Raw genomic sequence first — 21,677 nt, 5'->3', positions numbered from 1 at the left:
TGATGAGTGCGTTGACTTGACTGTAGTTATTCATTTATCTATTCAAGTTATATTGATTATACTTATAACTGTGGCAATTGACATGAACAAAATATTCCATATTCATCGGGAAAATAAATATTTTATGTATCGAAATGATCGAAATGGCCAGTGGCATGACTTTTATTTTTGAAAAATGTGCGGAAGCAGTACTCCCTCGCAGGTGCAGACTTGACCAGCTGATGGTGTGGTGTCTCCAGTAGTGTCAGAGCAGAAAAAACAACAATAACAAGAAGAATCCCCACTCCGCGTGCAGTTTAATCATGGAAGAGAACACGAAGGGAGTCGCAGTCAGACGGTAAGACTGATTTGTATTCATAAAAGTATTTATGTAATGTGTTTTTATTACAAGATGCTTTTCTGGAGTCAACTTTCCGACACGCGTCCCAGTGAGCCATTAAAAAAACAGACTGTGGAAAATAACAGCGTCTGCGATCGTGAGGCAGCCTGTGCGATGCAATATTTGATTTTGTGTTGAATTATATTGTTTTTCAAATCACAGCTCAGAGACATAGCCTAAGTGTCTGGTCTCTGCATCCAACTCACCTGAATATAACTGTTTTACTTACACATGGCACCTTTGGGTTGTGGTTAATTTTTGCCTGTGGTAAGACTTAAACTTGATTTCTGGTCATATTCTTGTCATATATTCCTGTAATATCCTTGCATTATAGCTGTGATGTCTGTTTAGACTTCAGAAGAAGTTCTTACAGTTGATCAGAAGAATTTCTTGGACTGGTCATGATAATGTGCTGATCTAAAATATGGATTAATAATAGAAAATAAAGGATCCTCATGTACTTGGAAACTACAATAGGCTATATGTGTTTCCTTAGAAGTTCAGATATGCAGCAATGTTATTTTTGGAGGGATTGTGTAAGAAATGCGATTTTTAATAAAGTAAACACTTCAGAAAATAGTTCCAGAAATACTTTACAGCATTCATTCATATTGTCATTCTCCCATGGAACTTGTATCCATGCAACCAGCTGTTTGAAGAGCTGCCCTTCTTAATTTCCATCCATATGTTTCACTGTCAGAGTGCATTGTGGCCAAACAGGACAACAAGTTCAAATAACTAAGCTATTCTTGTGTTATTGTCCTTTAAGTAAAGGGTCGCCTTCATGTTGAGTTACAGTGCAGATAATATGTCCATATTTGGGTTGTAGCCATTTTTATACCACATCTAGCAGTGTTTAATGCTAACAGTGAAGCAGGAGATAAGGAAGCAACATGTGGGAGTAACCCCTGAACATACAATACAGGACACGACCTGGGACGCCCCACTCTGCCGCTGATGATATAACCTTCTGTGCAGCTGAACAAAAGATGGCCCACACAGTACAGGGCAGTCTGATGCAACATGTTGTGTAAGGTCACGTGTTGAATAGATCATTAGCATAGATTGCTTTCTTTTAAGGCCAGGTCAATTAATCAATTAGTTGATTAATTAATCTGTCACTATTTTGATAATTGATTTGGTTCATTTTCAAGCAAATATTCTGGTTCTCATTTCTAAGATGTGAAGATTTAATTTATTTTCTGAATATGTTTTGCAACTCGGGCTTCGGGATTTATACTTTAAAAGTCTGCGCAATTGATTAACCGAGAAAATAATTGTAAGATTGCTCGACATACTGAAAGTAATCTTTAGGTGCAGCCCGGTTTTCTTTGGTCAAAGTAAAGTTAAAAGTTGGTTTTATAGCATGCCAAGTTCAAGAGATGCAAACATTCTGAGAAATGATGATTTATTCAACGTGACATGCAACAAGCAAACACGATTTTAAAGTTTATCAGACGCTCAAAGCCAAGTGTTGGTAGTTTGACACTCAATGACTTCTGATCTCTATGGAAGATAGATGTTGTTCAGATCAGATTTATTCATTCATTGATAATTGAAAAGATGTTAACGATAAAGTGCTTTTCAGATCAGCAAAGGAAACACTTAAAGTGTGATGAAACATTAATGTGTGTTCAAGTGGGAACATGATACGATTCAAGAAACGGAAACAAGGATATTTTTGTTTTGTTCTTATTAATGCAGTGCGGATATTATCCAACATTATCAGTGTGGATTTTGCCAATTTACTGGACAGATGAATCGGTTTGAAAGTCTGCAAACCTAAAATAAAACATGTTTGTAAAAAGATGGATGTAAATGATGATTATCTTGTGAAAATAATTCCTATTTGCAACATTTAGTGCACTTAAATTAACTTTTATGTTAAAGTGCCCTGACTGCCGCCTGCAAAACGTCTTGCAGAGTGGTGTTTAAGATTTGAGCAGTCAGTCCAACATATGTACAGCCATCCAAAATCCTGATTCAGCAAGCCGCCATCACACACTGAGCAATAAAACACTTTCACCCATACACCACTCTTTGTTTGGGAGAACAGATTGTTCTCCCAATGTGTGTGTGTGTGTGTGTGTGTGTGTGTGTGTGTGTGTGTGTGTGTGTGTGTGTGTGTGTGTGTGTGTGTGTGTGTGTGTGTGTGTGTTTGTGTGTTTGAGTGTTACTTTCCTTGCCTGGCTCTCTTCCACCCCCCCCCCCCCCCCTCACCCCCTCTCTCTTTCTCTCTGTCTGGGACACCCTCCCCTCTGGCTAAGGGCATTAGAGGACACTATGTTCTCTGTAAATTAGGCCAACCTGCTGGTTATCCTGTACCTTGCAGTGTGTGTGAGTGTGAGTGTGGATAAAGGTGTGTCTTTTGTCTGAATGTCCTCATTCAGCATGGGAGTGTTGGAGTGTCCTTAAATGCCTCCACATGTCACACGCCAGACACACACACAAACCCAGATATGTTCATCCCTGTGAGGACTCTTTTTGACATAATGCATTTCCCTAGCCCCGTACCCTTAACCCGAACCATCACAACTAAATAAATGTAATAAATGATTACAGACTAACCCTAACCTAACCGATTGTACCCTGAACCTTAAAATCAAGTCTGAACCCTCAAACAGCCCTTTTGAGATTGAATGGGACAAAATGTCCTCGCTCCTGAGGTCAATAACTCAAATTTGTCCTCACAAAGCGGGATTTACACACACTCACACGCGCACACACACACACACATGCACACACGCACATACACACTCAGCATTGAGCAATAGGAACTGGACGCCAAAGTACAGTTGTGCTCTCTGAGTGAGGACATGCCGTTCTCTGCAGCTCCTCTCAGCTGGCAGGCATCTTGCTGCTGTGTTTGTGTGTGTGTGTGTGTGTGTGTGTGTGTGTGTGTGTGTGTGTGTGTGTGTGTGTGTGTGTGTGTGTGTGTGTGTGTGTGTGTGTGTGTGTGTGTGTGTGTGTGTGTGTGTGTGTGTGTGTGTGTGTGTGTGTGTGAATTATTATAATATTAGCAGCAGGAATATTAAGAGTGCTCATAGTAATAGTAGCCCTATTAACAGGAGCAGCAGTATTGTTAGCAGTTGTAGTAGTTGCATATGATTGTGAAGCCATCTGAGATTCACATCTGCTTCCTGCAGTGTGATGTAATTGTATTTATCTTATTCGAGTCATATCTGATAATTGTAATGTAAAATAACATAGTAACACAAATGCCCCATTGAAGTCTGCAACTTGCAATTATTATCATTATCCATCAGTCTGCAGTGTACTTTAGTGATAATTGAATAATAAAAAGAAAATAGTGAAAATAATGTTTAGTTGGATCCATTTTCACAAATACGTATATTCAGTTTGATTTTACGGACGGCAAAGAAACTTCGAAAATTAATTTTTAACGTGTAAAATGACAAAGCTACAGTTTGCACGTACACATGTTTAGTTAAACTGTGCAGAGTATGCACTGCAGTCTTCCTCCGCAAAAGTGGGTTTGCCCAGGACTGAATGAAGTGTTTGTGAATGTATTGCCTCAGCGTACCGGTTGCCATGTCTGTGTTTTCGTGTACTAACTTGGTTTGTGTTTGTGCAGTTGATACAGCATAGATGCAATCAGGTTTGTTTTTAAATCAAAATGGTGGTTTTAATTGTTTGGACCTCACTGTCAACTGTCACTTTTATTTAGGAAGCTCAATTTTTCTTCTTATTATTTTCAGGGGCCCTAAATAGCTGCTTATATCACTTAATGGGAACAGTCCAGCTCTGGTCTATAAGTAGTCTCTGGGGCCGGTAGGTCAGACATTATTGGAAGATATCGGTATCAGTTTATATTGTGCTATGTCGGACTGTCTGTCAGCTGAGATGTTATTATTAAACTGGCACTTAGCAGGTATTTTGTCTTGTGTCCTTGTTAACGGATTATATTCCAATTACATTTTAACATCACTCTGTAACTTTGTTGCTGTGTAGCCAGTGCAGGGCCGACGGACTGCGGGGGAAAGTGCGACAGTCACGGGGGGCCCAAGGCAGAGGGGGGCCCATCAGAAAAAAAATTTAAAAAAATATTTTTTTTATTTTTTATTTTTTTCAAGCTGAATGTGGGGCCCCGATCTTCGAAGGCCCTGAACAATGCCATTCCAAAAAAAGAAATAATTGACTGGCTCATGATAGGCCCCTGACCCTTGCAAGGAGATCAGGGGCCTGCGCATGACTAAGGAATGTGTGCGGGAGAGTAAGCAGGAGCAAGCCGACATTGAATTGAACTGGTGGCGAAAATAAACGCAGCGATGTTTCTATGGGGATATTTAGCTGAACAGATATAAGTGCTGGCAAAGCTAGAACAGTTTAAGACTCCACATCACTGTGGCAACACAACCTATCTATCAGCTCAGAAAGCGCAGAGAAAAGTCTGATGAATACATGAGAGTGATGGCCCCTGCAAGTTTCAGTAAGTTTAAAGAAGTGCCACACTGTTACTGTCTTTGAAATGCATTTAGACATTTTAAGGGGAAAACACATTGTATTTATTATTTCAACTATTGAGTTATTTGTAGAACAGCATGCTAGTGTAGGCCAACAAGATTTATTTTCTGAATTTTCAATGCTGCTTTATTTTTATGTTTTAAATCGGGAAAGACGTGTTCCAAAACGACCAATAACCTTTGTATTTAAAAATAAATCAAGCAAGTAGGCTAATAATAACCATTAATGAATTATAGGCTATCGCATCACAGTAGGCCTATTGTCCACAATAATCACAGCCCCCCATCCATAAAGGAACTTTAAAAAGTTGAATTTGCACTTGTTGTGCATACACAAGTGTATGGTCTATTATTTGTATTTAGTGTGTCTGCATAGCATTGCACCAAAACAGTAGAAGTTTTCTTTAATTGTGTTTTGTACTGTCCGTAAAATTTTACCTGCACATAGCAAACAAAATTGCACAACTGTAAGGTCAGTGTCTGTTGTATTTTTGTATTCAAATAAACAGTTGTTTATTTTTATTTTATTTTTTTAAAGATATTTTTTGGGCATTTTTATGCTTTATTGACAGTGCAGAGAGACAGAGGTGAAACGGGGCAGAGAGGGGAGCGACATGCAGAGAACGACCGCGGGTGGGAATCGAACCCGGGTCTGCTGCTGGGCCCGGCCCGGGAGGGGGACGCCTTACCAACTGAGCTAAAGGCGCCCCCACAGTTGTTTATTTCTATAGTGCGCATTGGCATCTTTGAGCAAAATACCCCCAACATTTTTGCCGCGGCGCGTTGCCTCCGCGCCTCCTGTGACCCTGGCCAGTGACCACCTTGACTAAGAAACTGGGGGAAGCACCGGTAAAAGTAATGATTTGGTCATTCCTCAAATAAATGTATTGTGGAGTTGTCTGGCTCAGAGAGCCATGTGTATTGTAAGACCGCCTTTCAGGGGGCCCATCAGGACTTTTTGTATAGGGGCCCAAAATTTGGTGCTACGCCCCTGAGCCAGTGTGTTTGTAGCTTGAATTGGCAGCAGAAGTTGGCGAATCTTCCCACTGACTGCAGAGAAATGAAACCCTGCTTTTGTCTCGTCAGCACATGTTGTTTAATTCAGGCCGAAGGGCTGATCGCTGGATGGACAGAGAGAGACAGAGAGATAAAGACAGAGAGAGAGACAGAGAGAGAGAAGGAGGGGGATGTTCTGGACCCTCTCCCAGTAGTTCAAATGAATCATATTCTGTTCTCCTCAGTTTTGGGACATGTTTGCTTTGTTTCAGCTTTGGGAAAATAACACAACCAGATATGTTTATAGAGCTCAACACCGTGGTTACGATCACTATCATGAAGAGGCGGTGGTCAAGTATCACTATGTCTCAGCCCCTTCTTAAAAACCAAACCAAAAGAGCTCTGCTGCAGTTCCTATTAAAGAGGAGCTGAGGAAATCCCGTAAGAGATTTTAAGATTTCAGTTAAAGTAGCTACGACAAACTTTTTGTTTATTTTGGTTCTAGCTGCACCTTTGGATATACAAGTGGTGTGTTTTTTCATGACACCAGTGCAGGTGGGGCTTGCATTTGTTTAGGAAGCAAGTGAAAAAGAAGCATCACAATGAGGTAATGTATTTATATGTGACTTTGAAAGGTTAAGAATGATAATGGGACAATGTTTCAGTCTCCCTGCCATAAATAGTTATAAAATCGGACCCGTGAAAATGCATTAAAATAACTGAATAATAACTTTTTTTAAATAGCGTGGTTTTCACTGATGGTCTCGTTTGCTGTTCCAGGTCATTTATGATCATCAGAGGAAACATTTGATAATGTTTGTTTAATATTTAAAAGTCTCTCAGGAGGTTTAGAGATCACAACTCTAAACTAAACTTTAAAACAGTGAAGGTTTGTTCCTGTTGTGTAGTATCTGTGATGAGTGAATATTATATATGTAATGTAATATATTGAATGGTAAACTGGTTAAGGCACTGATCCTCTTGAAGGGTTTTTATATCCAGAAGACTGACAAATATTCAGCTTGATTTTTTAATAGCACCAAATTCCCAGACAGCTCACTATTGGTCTCAATACTACAAAGATCACCGATTTTTGGCACAATGAATAGCTCTAAGTGTAGTTGATGTGACCTTCTGACGTGGTTAGCTGTTTCCCATTCAGTATAAGTCCAAACCAATCAGCGTCTTCACACTGTGGGTGTATTTACATTTGTTTTCTCTAAAGAAGGTTAATTAATGTACACTGTCCCTTTTTTTTAATAAAGAATTTTAATTTGAATTCCTCCTCCCGTAGGCCCACTTCTGAGCAGAGGAAGCTGCGTTCCCGAGATGCGGCCAGATGTAGGCGGGGTCAGGAGACGGAGGTGTTTTATGAGCTGGCCCGCACTCTGCCGCTCCCACGCAGAGTCTCCACTCACCTGGACAAAGCCGCCATCATGAGAGTCGCCCTCAGCTTCCTGTGGATGCGCCGACTCCTCCAACCCGGTGAAAAGCTCATCTTTAGGTCCTGATCCAACCAGACAGTGATGGATACAATTATAGACAAAACACCATAGACCACAAAAACCATCAAGGCAGCAACAGCAACAAATTGATCAGCACAAACACAAACTTCAAGTTAAAAGTCAAAATGTCAAATATAAAGTTCAAATACAATTTCATGAATAAAGTGGACATTTTGAGAATAAAGTTGAGAGTGGGAGATTTGGGAAGATATTGACCGATTTGATCTCCTGGGATCAATAGTGTGTAAGCAAAACGTTATTCATTGCATCTTGGCTTTCGCCGCAAGGTAGGAATTGGGCTACAACCTCATTGTAGTTTCCTTGAAGAGAACCAGTGTTTCATGTTAAAGGAATTCATTATGGAATTGTAATGGTCGCCAGGCACATTTAATGTAAAACATACAGGTTGTCTTCAGACTGCAGCTGTTGGGGGCAGGTTGGCTTTGAACAAAAATGCTGTAACTCTAAAATGTAAACATATGTTTACTGGAGAGGTGAGAAGTTTGTGAGTTTTCTTTTGGTGTCTGGTTGTTGTATTGCAGTCTGATTGCTTTCTAAATGAGCACAGACTCACACTGGCAGATCTCTTAATGACAGAGTTTCAGCTGTGAAATCAGTCGGGCATCCCAGGCCCCTTGATGGGAGAAGCAGCTCTGTGACGACAGTGAGTGTGTTATTGTGGTGCCGTGTCGCTCCCTCAGGTGTGAGAGCAGAATAATGAACTCATCAATAATGAAAAGGACCACGCTGAACTTTTATTACTCGGGCGACACACATTAAAAATGTATCAGGGTTCAGAAATGTGGTTCTGCTGACAGCTTTCTTTATACCTGATTATTTTACTCAACTGTTGAATGGAATCCCTGTAGATTGAGAATGGTATCACTTCTGGCACTTCTGGCGGCAGTGTCAGTAATGGCCTTTTCTCACCTGAAAGTGTTCTTTTTCACCTATTTGAGCTCTCCTTATACTGGACATTGATTGTTTTTTAGATGGGCGTGTGTATGCGACAACATGTTGTTGAAGGGTAGCCTCCATCAGTTTGAGTTGCCACAAGAATACTATTCTTATGGCTTTACTACCAGCAACACCAACTTCAAGCTCTATACTTGAGACTAGTTCGAACGCTCAAAATGTATTGTTTTATGATTTTTGTCCTGTTGATTTTTTATCACGTCGTCTGACCGTATTTAAATTGCAAACATTTGTCTCATCCTCTCCCTATGTGCTACCGTGGCTAATTTTTTACTTTTTGTGACTGGCGATAGTCTGAGCTATCCCAAAAAAGATATTTTCACATTGGACACAAAGCGAACCATGGTTCAGTTTGATCCAGTCCAACACCACCTTTTTTCATGGAACAACCGCACAATCTGTTTGGTCATGGGGAGGTGTTACAACTTTAACTTTGGTTTGCAACAAATGGAAAAGTCTGAAAAATCCGGACCTAACCAGGTCAGTATCAAACCGCCTTTAGGTAGCGGTTCAAAAGTATTTTGATCCCTGAAAAGGAAACGGGAACAAAGATGTAGAAGTTATAACCAAATCTGTTCTACCTGCTGTAATAATAATCACCTGGTGGTTTTTACAGGAAGTGAGGATCAGAAAGAGGAGTCTGAAGAAGAGGAGGAAGAGGAGGAGAAAGAGGATCCAATGGACGCTCTCTATCCTCAGACTCTGGCTGGTTTCATCATGTTGATGACTGAGGAGGGAGACATGATCTACCTGACAGACAACGTCAACAAACACATCGGCATCACACAGGTACATCACAACAAGAAGGGAAAAGAACAATAATCTAGTTAGACTTAAAGAAAAACATCATATACACAGGACTTATAGTGACCAATATATTAAAGCGGCTACGAGTAACATTTAAATATCTTTTAAACAGCCTCATGTTTCCTCTGATAATCATAAATTACCTTTAACAGCAAACGAGACCATCAGTGCAAAGAAAGACGTTTTTATATAGTTTTTATTACTGCTTTTGGTCTGGTCGCACACCCAGTCCGATTTTCGGTTCGCTCGTGCAGGCTCTATGGCCACATATCCGTATTGGTCGCAGATTTCAGTGTGGCGCTGCAGCGCGATTTGAGAGCCTATCACTCCAGGTGAGGGAAGGTGAGGTGAGGGAAGGGGAGCGCGAGCCTTGTTTGAGACAGTTATTTGTCGTCATAATTACTGATAACGGGGCTGAACCATCAAAGAAAAAAAAGAGAAGAAAAGCGAAAAAGGGAGAGTGATAGACGGGCGGGAGGGCGTTGCCAAGCAACGTGTATACAATTTCACGAGAGCGAAACTGGACTGCAGTGTTTACTCCTAAATGAATGAGCGGTTGGTACTAACACAAAGTTTGCTTTGCTTCACCATCATCAGATAACCATTATCTGAAATAGTCATTATTTACAAACACATTACCTCATCGTGATCCATTCTAACTAACTGCCAGCTCTCGTTCATTCGCTTTCTGTGAGGACACGTCTTTCAGCTCCGTGAGAGAGAGTAGTTAGGTGACGCTGCTGCATCAACTCATTGCAATCAGGTGCGTGTAGCACTGACTGGCATTAGTTGATGCAGTGTCAAAACCACTCTCACAGAGCCGAAAAGAGTCCTCACACTTTCAACACACAGACATGCACTATATTGCGCCCTTCTCAATCCACGCTCACGCGCCTGGCACGAGCATTTGCGACAGCGGGCGTCGTAAAAATACTACCGCTTTTGTCCAAAGGGGACGCCAACGTGCCATCTTACTCGTAGTGCCTTTAAGTATTTCAGTTCCTTACTCATGGCTGTGCTTTATTCTGTTTTCCACCCTATCAGCCACTGGCAGTTTCTTCAACACTGCACCAGATTAGATGTAAGGAGCCATCTCTTTAAGAACAGAACATAGATGTTTAATATCCCCCTCTCTTTGAGTTCATTAAACTTTACAATAGATGCACTTGTTTTGCAAGAATAATTTTCTAATCTACACATTTTACTACACTGTCCTAATGTTACTGTGTCTTTAATGAGAGTTGGAGCGCACTGTAAAGCCTCTGGGACTTTATGTGACTGAGTAACTGAGACGCCACTCCATAAACTCTATTCTTAGCTCTGTTTGAGATCAAGTATATCATCGGGGTCACAACTGGGTTACGATAACTGCACACAGGACTACATAGAGCAATAGGGCTGTTATGATTCAGCACTTCATTCAATGCCTTCGTAAAGTTTTGTTTGTTTTCTTGAGTTTTTTACACGATTTATTTAGTAAAGAAAACGGCAACAGTCACCACATGTTTGTATGTGAAATACATGATGACACAATGTAGTATAGTGGTGGTATTTCAATTGAAAAAAAAACATCTTAAGCAGAAAATCTTAATTTATCTTAACTTTAAAAGTAGCTGCAGCCTCAAACTAATGTAGCAGTTGTTGTTGTTGCGTACAGTTGGAGCTGCTGGGTCAGAGTATCTATGATTTCATTCATCCCTGTGATCAGGAGGAGCTCCGAGACCTGCTGACTCCACGTCCAGGTCAGACGGAGCATTTATTAGTACAATATTTTATATTAATGTGTATTATAAAGTCATTTTAAGGTTTATAACAGAAAGCTGTGTTACTGTTTAAAAATAAAAAAACTTTATCAACGAAGGAAGTATTAGCTCATGCTTTGATAGTGGGAGACTTTGATTAGAAGTTATCTTTCTGTCCTCTAGAGTCTAGCTGCCCTTTGCTACTAGTCATTATTTTGTACAGATAGTTTAGAAACATTATGAATGATATAATCAATTGGATACATTCTGGAAGCTAGTTGCATTAGCTTTGTCATGATACTTTCAGGTTCGAGTAAGAAACCGTCGTCAGAGCAACCGAGTGAGAGGAACTTCTTCCTGCGAATGAAGAGCACTCTGACCAGCAGGGGGCGCACCACCAACATCAAGTCTGCAGCCTGGAAGGTTTGGTTTTACACACGCACACACACACACACACACACACACACACACACACACACAAACACACTTATCTCCGTCCTAAAGTCAAGTGCTCTGAGGACACACAGACATTGTATTACTTTATGTGGACCCTCATTGACATAAAGCATTCCCTAGCCTAACCTGAACCCAACCCTTACACTAACATTAACCTAATTCTATCCGGAACCTTGAAACAAAGTCTGAATCCTTACATAGTCCTTTGAAGGTCCGTCCTAAAGTGAGAACCTGCCAAATTGTCCTTGCATTGTCAAAGATTAAAGTCCTTAGGGTTAAAAAGACTCTAGTAGGTCCTCGCAAAGATAAACAAGAATACACACTAAGAGATTTAAGTGGGTCAGTCTGTCTTTGGCAGTCAGCCCTGATTCACTTCTCACAGCTCTGTGTACATGGTTCATTGACACATGTTTACACTCACTCACTCACACACACACACACGTAAAGCACATTAAACACAGTACGTAGAGTGATGCAGCTACTGGAGAACAGCAGATGTCAAGTCTGTGCTGATTTGTGCCTAATGTAATCTTTAAATTATAATAAAAATTATCTTATTTCCTTTTTATATCGATTATTTTCTCTTTTTTTAAACCTGTCCCACTTGGCTAGTTTTCCCAAATCTATAAACTTGAAAGCAAAAGTCCCCAAAAGTTCCAAATCACATCCTTGTTAAACTCTAAAATAAGAGAAAACAATAACAGAAAACATTTGGATACTGTACTAATAGGTATTTGCATTAAGTGCCGCCATGTAAAAAATGCTATTAACAGCTTTGAAAGGAAAATGTTTAAATGTCTTGTAATTTGAATGGTCAGCACACAGAGACTAAAAAGACTAACTTACTTTAATCAGATGTTAAGACGACATCAAACTCTGCCACATTTGATAAGTTTGGCTTAGTACATCTGAACAGCAGCATTATGCTGTAATATGTACTGACAATAGTCTGACATGAATGCTGCCTGTGTTGCTGCAGGTCGTCCACTGTACAGGTCACATGCGTGTGTTTGGCTCCACGTCGCCCCCTGCAGCCCGAGTCATGACCCTGCTGTGTGAGCCCGTCCCTCACCCCTCCAGCGTGGAGTTTCCTCTGGACACCTGCACCTTCCTCAGCCGCCACAGCATGGACCTGCGCTTCACACACTGCGAGGGCAGGTAGGATGGGAAATAACCCAGGATATCACTTCACATAGAGAGAGAAAGAGATAAGAGAAGTGACATTTGTTTGTAATGATTCTGTTTCCAGGGTAACAGAGTTGCTGGGATATGAACCCGGCGATCTGATTGGACGCTCAGCATACGAGTTTCCCCACGCGGTCGACTCTAATCACGTCAACAAGAGCCTGCACACATGTAAGCCCACACAGTGGAGTATTGAGCAGCTTTATATTTTAGGTTAAAACATAAGTCGTTGGTTTTGATGTGTGTTGTATTTAGATTTGCATTTAAGTCTGTAAATGAACAGGCCAGAGAATGTGTCTGACTTGATGTGATTTTGTCAGTGTTCCAATCGGCTGGTCCTCCATGTTAATACGTATCTCTGTCTGTCTGGTGTCAGTGCTGTCCAAAGGTCAGGTGAGCACCAGCTGCTACCGTTTCCTGGCCAACAGCGGCGGCTTTGTTTGGGCGCAGACCCAGGCCACCGTCCTCTACAACAGCAAGACGTCACAGCCTGAGGCCGTGGTCTGCCTCAACTTCATACTCAGGTACTTTATAAAGAACTTAAAGGATGGAACTAAAAACTCTTTAGGACCCAGAGATCTTCAAAATGCTAACTTTGATTTATTCTTCTTGTGCAGTGCGGTGGAGCAGTCAGACGTGGTTTTCTCCACTGAGCAGATCCGTTGTAGCCGGCAGCTGAATACTGAGGCCCTCGCCCCAGAGGATTGTGGGACAGTTTGTAGTCTCTCCAGCTCCAATCAGACTGAGGACCAGGGTTCTAATGCGGGCAGCGTTGCAGAGCTTTACCACAAGCTGGAGAAGCAGCAGGAGGAGGAGTTGCTCCAACTGGCACCTGAAGCCGGGGACGCCATCGTCCCACTGACAGGAGGTCAGACCCACAAAGACATTTAGATTTGCCATCAGTGATGCAGGTCACTACGGAAGAGTATAGGGAAGAAAAAAAAATTAGAGGAGGAAGTTTTTTTTTTTTCATAAGTTTTTTTTTCTTCCCTTATGCACTTCAAAAATAAAGTCTAAATTTTGGGAATAATGACGAAATACAATATTGATAAGAAAAGAACAAAAGTGTGTTTTTTTTTTTTTTTAATTATGCACCACAAAAATAAAGACGACATTTCTTTATTCTCAAAGTGCCTAAAAAATGAAATTATATGTATAATATCAAAAAAACTTCCTCCTCACTTTTATTTTTGATTTTCAATATTCAATTCCGTCTTTATTCACAAAATTTTGACTTCATTCTCGAAGTGCATAAACACATTTTTCTTTAAATATAAATAAAAAATTCCTCCTCTTTTTTTTCTTCCCTGTGTCCCTAATACTCTTCCCTAGGCTCCTAATTAGTCTCTTATGAGGAACTTTAAAATGTTCCTCTGATGATTATAAATTACCTGTCACAACAGTGAAAAGAATGCTGTTTTTATAAAGCTATTATTAATGCCTCTGCACAGGTCCGATCTCCTGGGAACTTAGACAAAACTATTTACGGCAGGCAGACCAGAACTTTCTGTGTTTCCCGAGCGATACTTGATAAAAGTTTACTTTGCTCCACCATTGTCACATTACCATTATTAATCTTACATATGGCACGCGCTTGAGTGCTGGTGTTGTAAAATATTACCAGTTTAGTCCAAAATTGCAGCTAGAATCAACCGAAATTGAAAGTACCTGGAAGCTACTTCAGTTATCAAAGAGCTTCACTTATGTACAAGCTTTAAATTGAATCTTTACTTAAAGAATACAGTATGCTTTTGTTTACGAGTCCATTCCACTGAGTTTTGTGTTTTTCTCTGTCAGGTTTTGTGGAGCTGTCGTTCTCCAGTCCGTCCAGTCCAGACTCTGTGTCGGACCCTCAGTGTCTGTGTTCTCCTCAGCTGCTGCAGCTCCTCTCACCCATCTTTAACACTCCACCTCCATCATCATCATCATCATCATCATCATCATCATCATCATCACCAGCCTCTAAAACTGCTCCTGAGATGGTAAATAAAAGAAATCTTCATCGTAAAGCTTTGAACAGTATCAGTTTCTCCGTTGACTTGTGTCTCCATGTCTCAGAGCTGCTGTGAGGACGAGGTGATGGACACAGGCAAGGTGGAGAAGTTATTCGCCGTATGTTCGGACGATACTCAGGAGAAAGGAAAGTCACTGGAGGTATGAGCAGAAAACTAATAATATTATAAAAATGTTTTAAATTATTCTCTTGACATTCTTTGCGGGACACAAATATCAATGAGGACATCTTTTTCATCTGTATTGTAGTACCATTGAACCTGACTCTCTCTCTCTTTCTGACCTTTTATTTCCTGTCTGTTTTTTCCTGTGGACCTGAAGGAGATGGATCTGGAAATGTTGGCTCCTTACATCTCTATGGACGATGACTTCCAGCTGACTTCCCTCAGTGTTTCACCAGAGGAGAACCACAAACCTCTGTCCCCTTCATCCCAACCCTCCATGACACCTGCTGTCACATTGAGCAGGAAGCGGTATGACAGCCCGGTCCCCTCTGCAAACTTATTCATATTTAAAGAGATTGTCAGAAGCAGCTAGTCGTCAGGATCGTAAGGACGTCACAACATCATTGTGACCTTCAGACGATTATCAAATTGTAGAAACATATTATGTGCGCTAGAGAGATGGAAAAGATTGAAAGTAAGCAGGAACAGTTCACATTAAAGCATGTACAAATATATTATGTATGAAAATATCCTGCATAACTGTCAAACTTCTGCCCTGTCATCAGGTGGATTAATTGCACACATCTTTGACACTTTTTTTTTAGAAGAAAGATGCACTTCTGAACATATTATTTCACAGGTTTAGCTTTTATCTAGTAGCTTGTCAGGCTGGATGACCTGATGAAAAATAAAGCTTTTGTTAATAAATATGAATTAACTATTTAAGATAAATCTGTTAAGATTTCAAGTACCTTTTGTTGTTCTGAGATCGTTCCATCTAGTGGGACACTAAATGTAAACTTTGTCCTGAAGGTGGCGCCACAGGAAAAGAACATTTTGTGAACAGAATAAAAAGGGTTTATCTGTTCGGTGGCCACTTTAGGACAAATGAGCAAATATCAGACACAGCTTTTCAGGCCCACTCTTACCCATAGATAGTAAATAATAGCTCTTACCTTGACATCTATCTCAGTTGCTAATGCTATTAGCTATTTATTTACTTCTTACATAGCACATACACTTGGCTGATTAAATACAGTATTGGAAAAAGCAGATAATACAGAGTTTACAACGTCTAAGAATTCAAAAAAGCCTAAACATTCACAAAGACTCTCTGTGTGTCTCCCTTAGGTTCCACTGCCCAGATGAAGAGATGCTGCCCGACAAGAGACAGAAACAAGAGCCTTCCTCAATAGAAGAACTTCTCCTCAGCCACAGATTACTGGTGAGGAAGAGCTTTCCAGTGTGTTGATAATCATCGTTGTGCTTTGTACTTTGATTCGGTAACATTTTCAGTGAAATAAGTTAAATGTGTGAAATCTTTTCAATATTCATCTAATACAGATGCTCCCATGCACTCAAAAAGTTTATTTAGTGATATTTAGCCAGCGTGTCATGGTGTGTTACAGATTGTATTCAAACATTGGTTATGCTTTTATGCCTACCGTTTGTCTTGCACTGTATTTTCCAGTGTGAGCCTTTAGAGAATGAATGAAAATAGAATTGATAAGGCCTGAAAATGTAATTACAAAATAAATACATAATAGATAATAGCTTCAAATAAGTATTACTTACATATTAATGGTTTGACGTAAAAAAAAGAAATCGATCATTATAAATAAGGCCATGTTTGAGACTTATTAAGCTAAGCTTTGGTTTGTTGCTCTGACCATCTTTTAAACCCCCATCTCCAGGACTGTCTTGAATATACCGACCAATCAGATTTGATCCTTGACCTGGGCCCTCGGGGGCGGAGCCAGCTGCTCACGGACAGAGACCCTCTTTTAGGAGGCATTCAGGGACTCTGTGACACCGCAGGTAAGATGTGCACATGGATCACTGCTAAGAAGATTTCTAGATATTTTAATGTGATTATTATGGAGCCCTTGTATTTACATTTGGTATTATAGTTTTAGTCCGTTATCATCTGTGTGGTGATCGAATCCATTTTACCAGGAGGACTTGTCAAACACAGTCTTCCTTTCAACTTGTTTAGTGGATATTTTTCCTTAAAAATGGGGCTCATTTTATTTACCTGTGGCAATGTGAGCAAGGTGGTCCAGTCACGCCTTTTATTAATATGTGCATTCCTTCATCCAGAACACAAGTTCAAATCTAGTGTAAAGGAGATCTTAAAGTGATGTAACTCCCCTTAACAGTGTTCCTTTTTTTCTTTTCCCTTCCAGCTCTGTTCAGGGACTTCATCATACCCGGCCTTCACAGCCCTTTGACTTGATAGAGCTTCTTTCAATCGATAGTTTGGCTCCACCTTCCTTCTGCCATCAAAAGAAGAGAAAGTTAACGCCTGATCTGTCTGCAAACGCAACACGCCACAAACATAAAACACACGCACAGCAATTAGGACTCTTGCTGCGAGGTCACTTCTTCTGTTGTTTTCTTCCCTCATTGTCTCCTGCTGAGAAACCAGAACCGACGATGTGTTGTCGTGCGCTTCACTTTCATCTCCGCTTTAATGTGAGAGCCCATCATTGTTCAGTCTGTTTCATAAGTAAACAGCAACTTGTACTTAAAGTAGCTTCGAGGAACTTTTGAATATTTCTGAAACAGTCTAATTTGGCCTCTGATTATCATAAATTACATGTAAACGAGACCATCAGTGAAAAAGAATGCTATTTTTATATTGTTTTTCTGAATGCCTTTTCCGGGTACGCTCACCCAGGAACAACAGCTGGCGTAGTAAAAACAATACCGCTTTCTTCCAAAGGGGATGATAGAATAAACACAAACTGAAATTTCCTCCTAGCCACTTTAAATGTTCTTCATGCAAAATAATCCCTAGATTAAAATGTTTTACTTGGTGTTAAACTGAGATAAACTAATCTGGAATTGTATTTACTCTGTGCAGCTAAATAACATTCATAGTAGCTTTTAAATGTTCTCACATTTACTGTGTTCTAGAGATTTTATCCTCATTTAAACATGTAATGGAACTCCCAGAATGCTCTGCTTTGACTTTGAGCTGGCGTCCGTCCAGCCCAGAACAGTTTCCCTCAGTAATTCTTGTACAAAACAAACGGTCATTTTGGATGTTCTTCCATATTCAACACAGCGATTATCAGTGGCATCCTTTACTTCAGTGGCACGTTTATATGTCTTTTTATATACTCAAAAGTATTTTAACAACGCACAAGAACAATACTCATCTGTTATATTACTTTGTTAATGAAATCCGCCAATAAATGTTGATCAAAGTGTTTGTTTTAATCGTCCCAAGGTGCTAGGTGGGTGGGGCTTACCTGATCGAACACTCCCTACAGACGTTTAGTACAATGACTTCACTCACTTTGAAATGTGTGCCTCTTCTGTGTTACAACATTCTGACTAGAATAAATGACATAAATAATGCAGTTTCATTTATAAGATATATAATCTTAATAACTAACAGTACAAACAGTAGAGTCAGCTTGTTATATATTTGTTAGTAATGTAATTAAACAGCGGTATCCATGTTTTTGTTTGAAGTTTATGACTTGTGACAAAATGAGCCTCCATGTATCCAAACTGAGAAGGAGACTTGTATTTTTTAGTTGCCGTGTTGGATGGAATATTTTGTTGCTACTAAACTGACTTCTGTAAACTCTTGATAAACAATTGTTGTTGGACTAGTTCTCTCTTTCAAAGGACAATACATATCATTGAAGTGTTTCTGCATCGTGTGATATGTTACTTGAGCACACTGTTCTCAAAGGCCCCAGTGAATTCTTTATTTTATTTTTTTACTGTTTATCCTGATTGTATTCTTAAACTAAATAAAGCTGTCGAAGCAGAAATGGTCTGATTTTGTGAGTTTGTGTCACATTTTAGATGAGTTGTCCTCTATGTTCCTTCGTCTCATTTAAATAACAGTGGGAGCAGAAATACAGTATATGAAATTATCCAACATTTCCAAAAAAAAATATATATTTTTTTTTACTCAAGTTCATACCTAAAAATAATATAAAAATCTTATGTTTGCTTTAATAGTAGGCTATAAAGCAATGACTATCAACCTGTCTGTACTACCTACGCCTGATCAGCTCAACTAGGTATGTTCAGCAAATTAAGAACTGATCAAACTAACCCCAGAGGCAGAGCTGGGAACAAATGCTTTGGAGAAGAAAAAATAACAAAATGTTCACTTTGTTTTAAAACCGCAAAATTTGGCAAATATTTTCCCATCAGCCCTGACTGAGTAAAGTAAATTCACCCTGTTTAGGTAATCTCATTCTGGCGTGTCACACCCTGGACACTTGAAATAATTTCTGCAACCAGTCTGAACTGAGGAGGGAAATCCTCCGACCCTTCCCTTCTTGCACAAAGTTTATTTTGAAAGAGTGAGATTTTTAAAGAGACAACACTTTGTTCTTCCTGATAACAGATTTCTCTGTTCTGTCTTTGGACTTGTGTAACCGCGTCACTTCTTCTACTTCATCAGCGCTTTCCTGTCTGTGACGATGTGATGACCTCAAACACTGGGTGGAGTGCAGTTAAATGGGTCCAGGTTACCTAATGATGATTGATCAATGCCTTGTATTAAAAAGTTCACTGATTTAACAAGAAGGAAATGCCAAATGAAGAACAAATTTACAACGATCTCAAGTTTAGACTGACACAACTCAGACGTCGGATACCTGTCAAATAAATCACTCCTGTTTTAATCTACAATTAATTATTTCTTACAGTCTCAGGTTTTATATATGTAGCCTACATATACAATGATTTGTCATCTGACCTGACGTAACCACAGCTGACTGCTTACAGTAAACTTCACCAATTCTTCTCCTTTTTTTCACTTCCTGACACAGACTCATCCAACCAACTTCTCCTTTTGGTCAAACCGGGCAAACTCCCCGAACACACCCAGGAGGCACGTTAAAGCAGGAAGTCTAATTGTTAACCCTTGAATGATCACTGCCGTCACTCTTTGGCCAGCGCTCAGGCCTCTGGAGAGATTCTTATAGGAATGATTCACAACGTTTTCCTGTGAATGAATATTTGAAATACCATCCTACTTTTACATGGAAAATTCCTCTGTCTGAAAGGAAGTGACGAGGAGCAGCAGTTTGTTTGGAACAAGAAAGAAACATGTCATGATCCCGCTTGGGCCTCTTGGCCTTGTGTTGTGTTTTCCCTTTTACCCTTGTCTTTGTGCTGGTCTAATTGTGGGGTTGGAGCCAGGTGTGCTGGAGTCAATTACCAGCATTCACAGCTGCCATCAATCATCATCAACTGCTCTTCATATACCCGGGCCTACCTTCCAGTCACTGCCAGATTGTAGCTTCTGTTTCTACACAGTCAGTTCTCTCTCTAGCGCACCTGTTTTGCAGCTCCGCTTTTTTGCACTTTTTCCTGGCTAACTCCTGTTTTCTCTGCCACAGTTCTCCCGGCCTGACTCCAGCCACCAGCTCCAGCCCTCGCCCACCAGCACTACCCCCCCGGACCCCTCCTACCTGCCTGCTCTAGCCTGCTCCCACTCAGCCTCCTGGACTTGCCCCGTTGCTCTCTCCCTGGACCCCCATGCCAGCCAGTTTCCCTCCCCGGATCACGGTCCTAACACCCTGCTGGTTTCTCCTAAAATAAATCTTCTTTTTTACTTATACTGTCTCCGCGCCTGTGTCCTCCAGACCCAACCGTTACAAAACAGTCTTGAAAAAATAAAGCAATTATCTTTTGAAAATGTCTTTACGGTAACACTTCACAATAAGGTACACAAAATTATAGTAACTGCATTGTTATGCATTACCTACTACATCAGTAACTAATCTAGTAGGTATGCATAACTATGTAGTAGTTACTAAACAAATAAATTAAAATAACCAATGTAGTAATGCATAACTATGCAGTATTTTACAGTTTTTCCCAATCGTTTCTACAGCTCAGTTTCTACTTTCAACTCTAAACAAAAAACTGAAATCTGTTTAAACCAGAGCATCATATGGGCAGAGATTTGTGTCAGTAGAACTTGAATTCGAATTGATAGAACTTGAATTCGAATTGATCGACTTGAATAGGAATTGATCAACCTGCATTTGAATTATTGATACTTGAATTCGAATGTATACACTTGAATATGAATTATCCATTTGAATTTGAATTAATTGTACTTGAATCTGAATTTTATTTACTTGAATCTGAAACAGTTAATATTCCAAATGACTTTCAAATAAAAATTCAAAATTCAAGTTTTCAAATTCAAGTAGAAAAAAATTCAAGTAGAAAAAATTCAAGTAGAAAAAATTCAAGTAGAAAAAATTCAAGTAGAAAAAATTCAGATTCAAGTAAAAATGTGCACATCCGGTTTCTTTGAGGAAGAGCAATCGAGTGCAGATCTCTGATCCTAGGCTACAGCGTCTGGCCGGTGACCGTTATTTAACGTTCAGGAAATATAAAGTCATACATTAATTTGTTTAATCATCGTCTGTATTTTTGACCTCTTGTTTTATAATCGAAGTATCTTTTAGAACACTAATCACGTTTGAGAAATGAAACTGAAAGTAGTTATAATATCGCCAATATGCTATATCAATGAAAACAGACGGTCAAACAGCGTCCAAATGAGCTAAAATCCTAAATCCAATAAACAGTAACATGGCAAACTTATTTTTAGGCAAGCTCTAATTGATTATTTATTCATTTTTTCAAACGTTTACATGTTTAGAGGCGGAGGATTCCTCCGACGCTCTCTGTCCGGCTTATCAGACAGCACTCAGCTGTCAGTTGAACTGGACAAGCAAACGTAAAATCATCAGGAAATGATAAAAACATCCCGATGGAGATTTCTATGCAGTGATTTTTTGATTTTACAGGGTCACGTTGTGGCAGTGACACTCTTTCATCAGTCGGAGCTGCAGCGTAAAGTGAAAACAAACTCAGAGTAGGCCTATATATATAGTCATTAATAAACACTTAGGCTACAATAGATAAGAGATCACCACCGCCTGCACCCCCTCTCCGCCCCCCTACACTTTGCC

The 21,677-nt window shown here is 40.0% G+C and overlaps 1 protein-coding gene across 2 annotated transcripts; it reads left to right on the top strand.

Annotated features, from left to right (window-relative positions):
- Positions 1–207: 207 nt before the first annotated feature.
- Positions 208–18,491, top strand: hif1al (hypoxia inducible factor 1 subunit alpha, like). Of its 2 annotated transcripts, XM_080025177.1 has the most exons (15): positions 208–337; positions 7,154–7,344; positions 8,956–9,128; positions 10,804–10,888; positions 11,196–11,311; positions 12,324–12,502; positions 12,594–12,700; positions 12,906–13,053; positions 13,147–13,397; positions 14,327–14,511; positions 14,588–14,683; positions 14,864–15,015; positions 15,838–15,931; positions 16,401–16,524; positions 16,893–18,491. In XM_080025177.1, the coding sequence occupies exons 1-15, from the start codon at positions 303–305 to the stop codon at positions 16,940–16,942; spliced, it is 1,986 nt and encodes a 661-aa protein (XP_079881303.1). In that variant the 5' UTR covers positions 208–302; the 3' UTR covers positions 16,943–18,491. The 2 variants fall into 2 exon arrangements, with proteins under 2 accessions (XP_079881303.1, XP_079881304.1); XM_080025178.1 differs by lacking the exons at positions 208–337; positions 7,154–7,344 and adding an exon at positions 7,390–8,819.
- The last annotated feature ends 3,186 nt before the right edge of the window (positions 18,492–21,677 follow it).

The sequence above is a fragment of the Ammodytes marinus genome (assembly GCF_949987685.1).
Source record: "Ammodytes marinus genome assembly, chromosome: 3".
NCBI classification, from domain to species: Eukaryota; Metazoa; Chordata; class Actinopteri; order Uranoscopiformes; family Ammodytidae; genus Ammodytes; species Ammodytes marinus.
This window is presented reverse-complemented; position numbering and strand designations above follow the sequence as displayed.

Coding starts and splice junctions, on each gene's coding strand:
- hif1al (XM_080025177.1), top strand. CDS start 303: ATGGAAGAGAACACGAAGGGAGTCGCAGTCAGACG. Junction 11,312..12,323: donor TCAAGTCTGCAGCCTGGAAG/GTTTGGTTTTAC, acceptor GTGTTGCTGCAG/GTCGTCCACTGTACAGGTCA. Junction 14,684..14,863: donor AGAAAGGAAAGTCACTGGAG/GTATGAGCAGAA, acceptor GTGGACCTGAAG/GAGATGGATCTGGAAATGTT.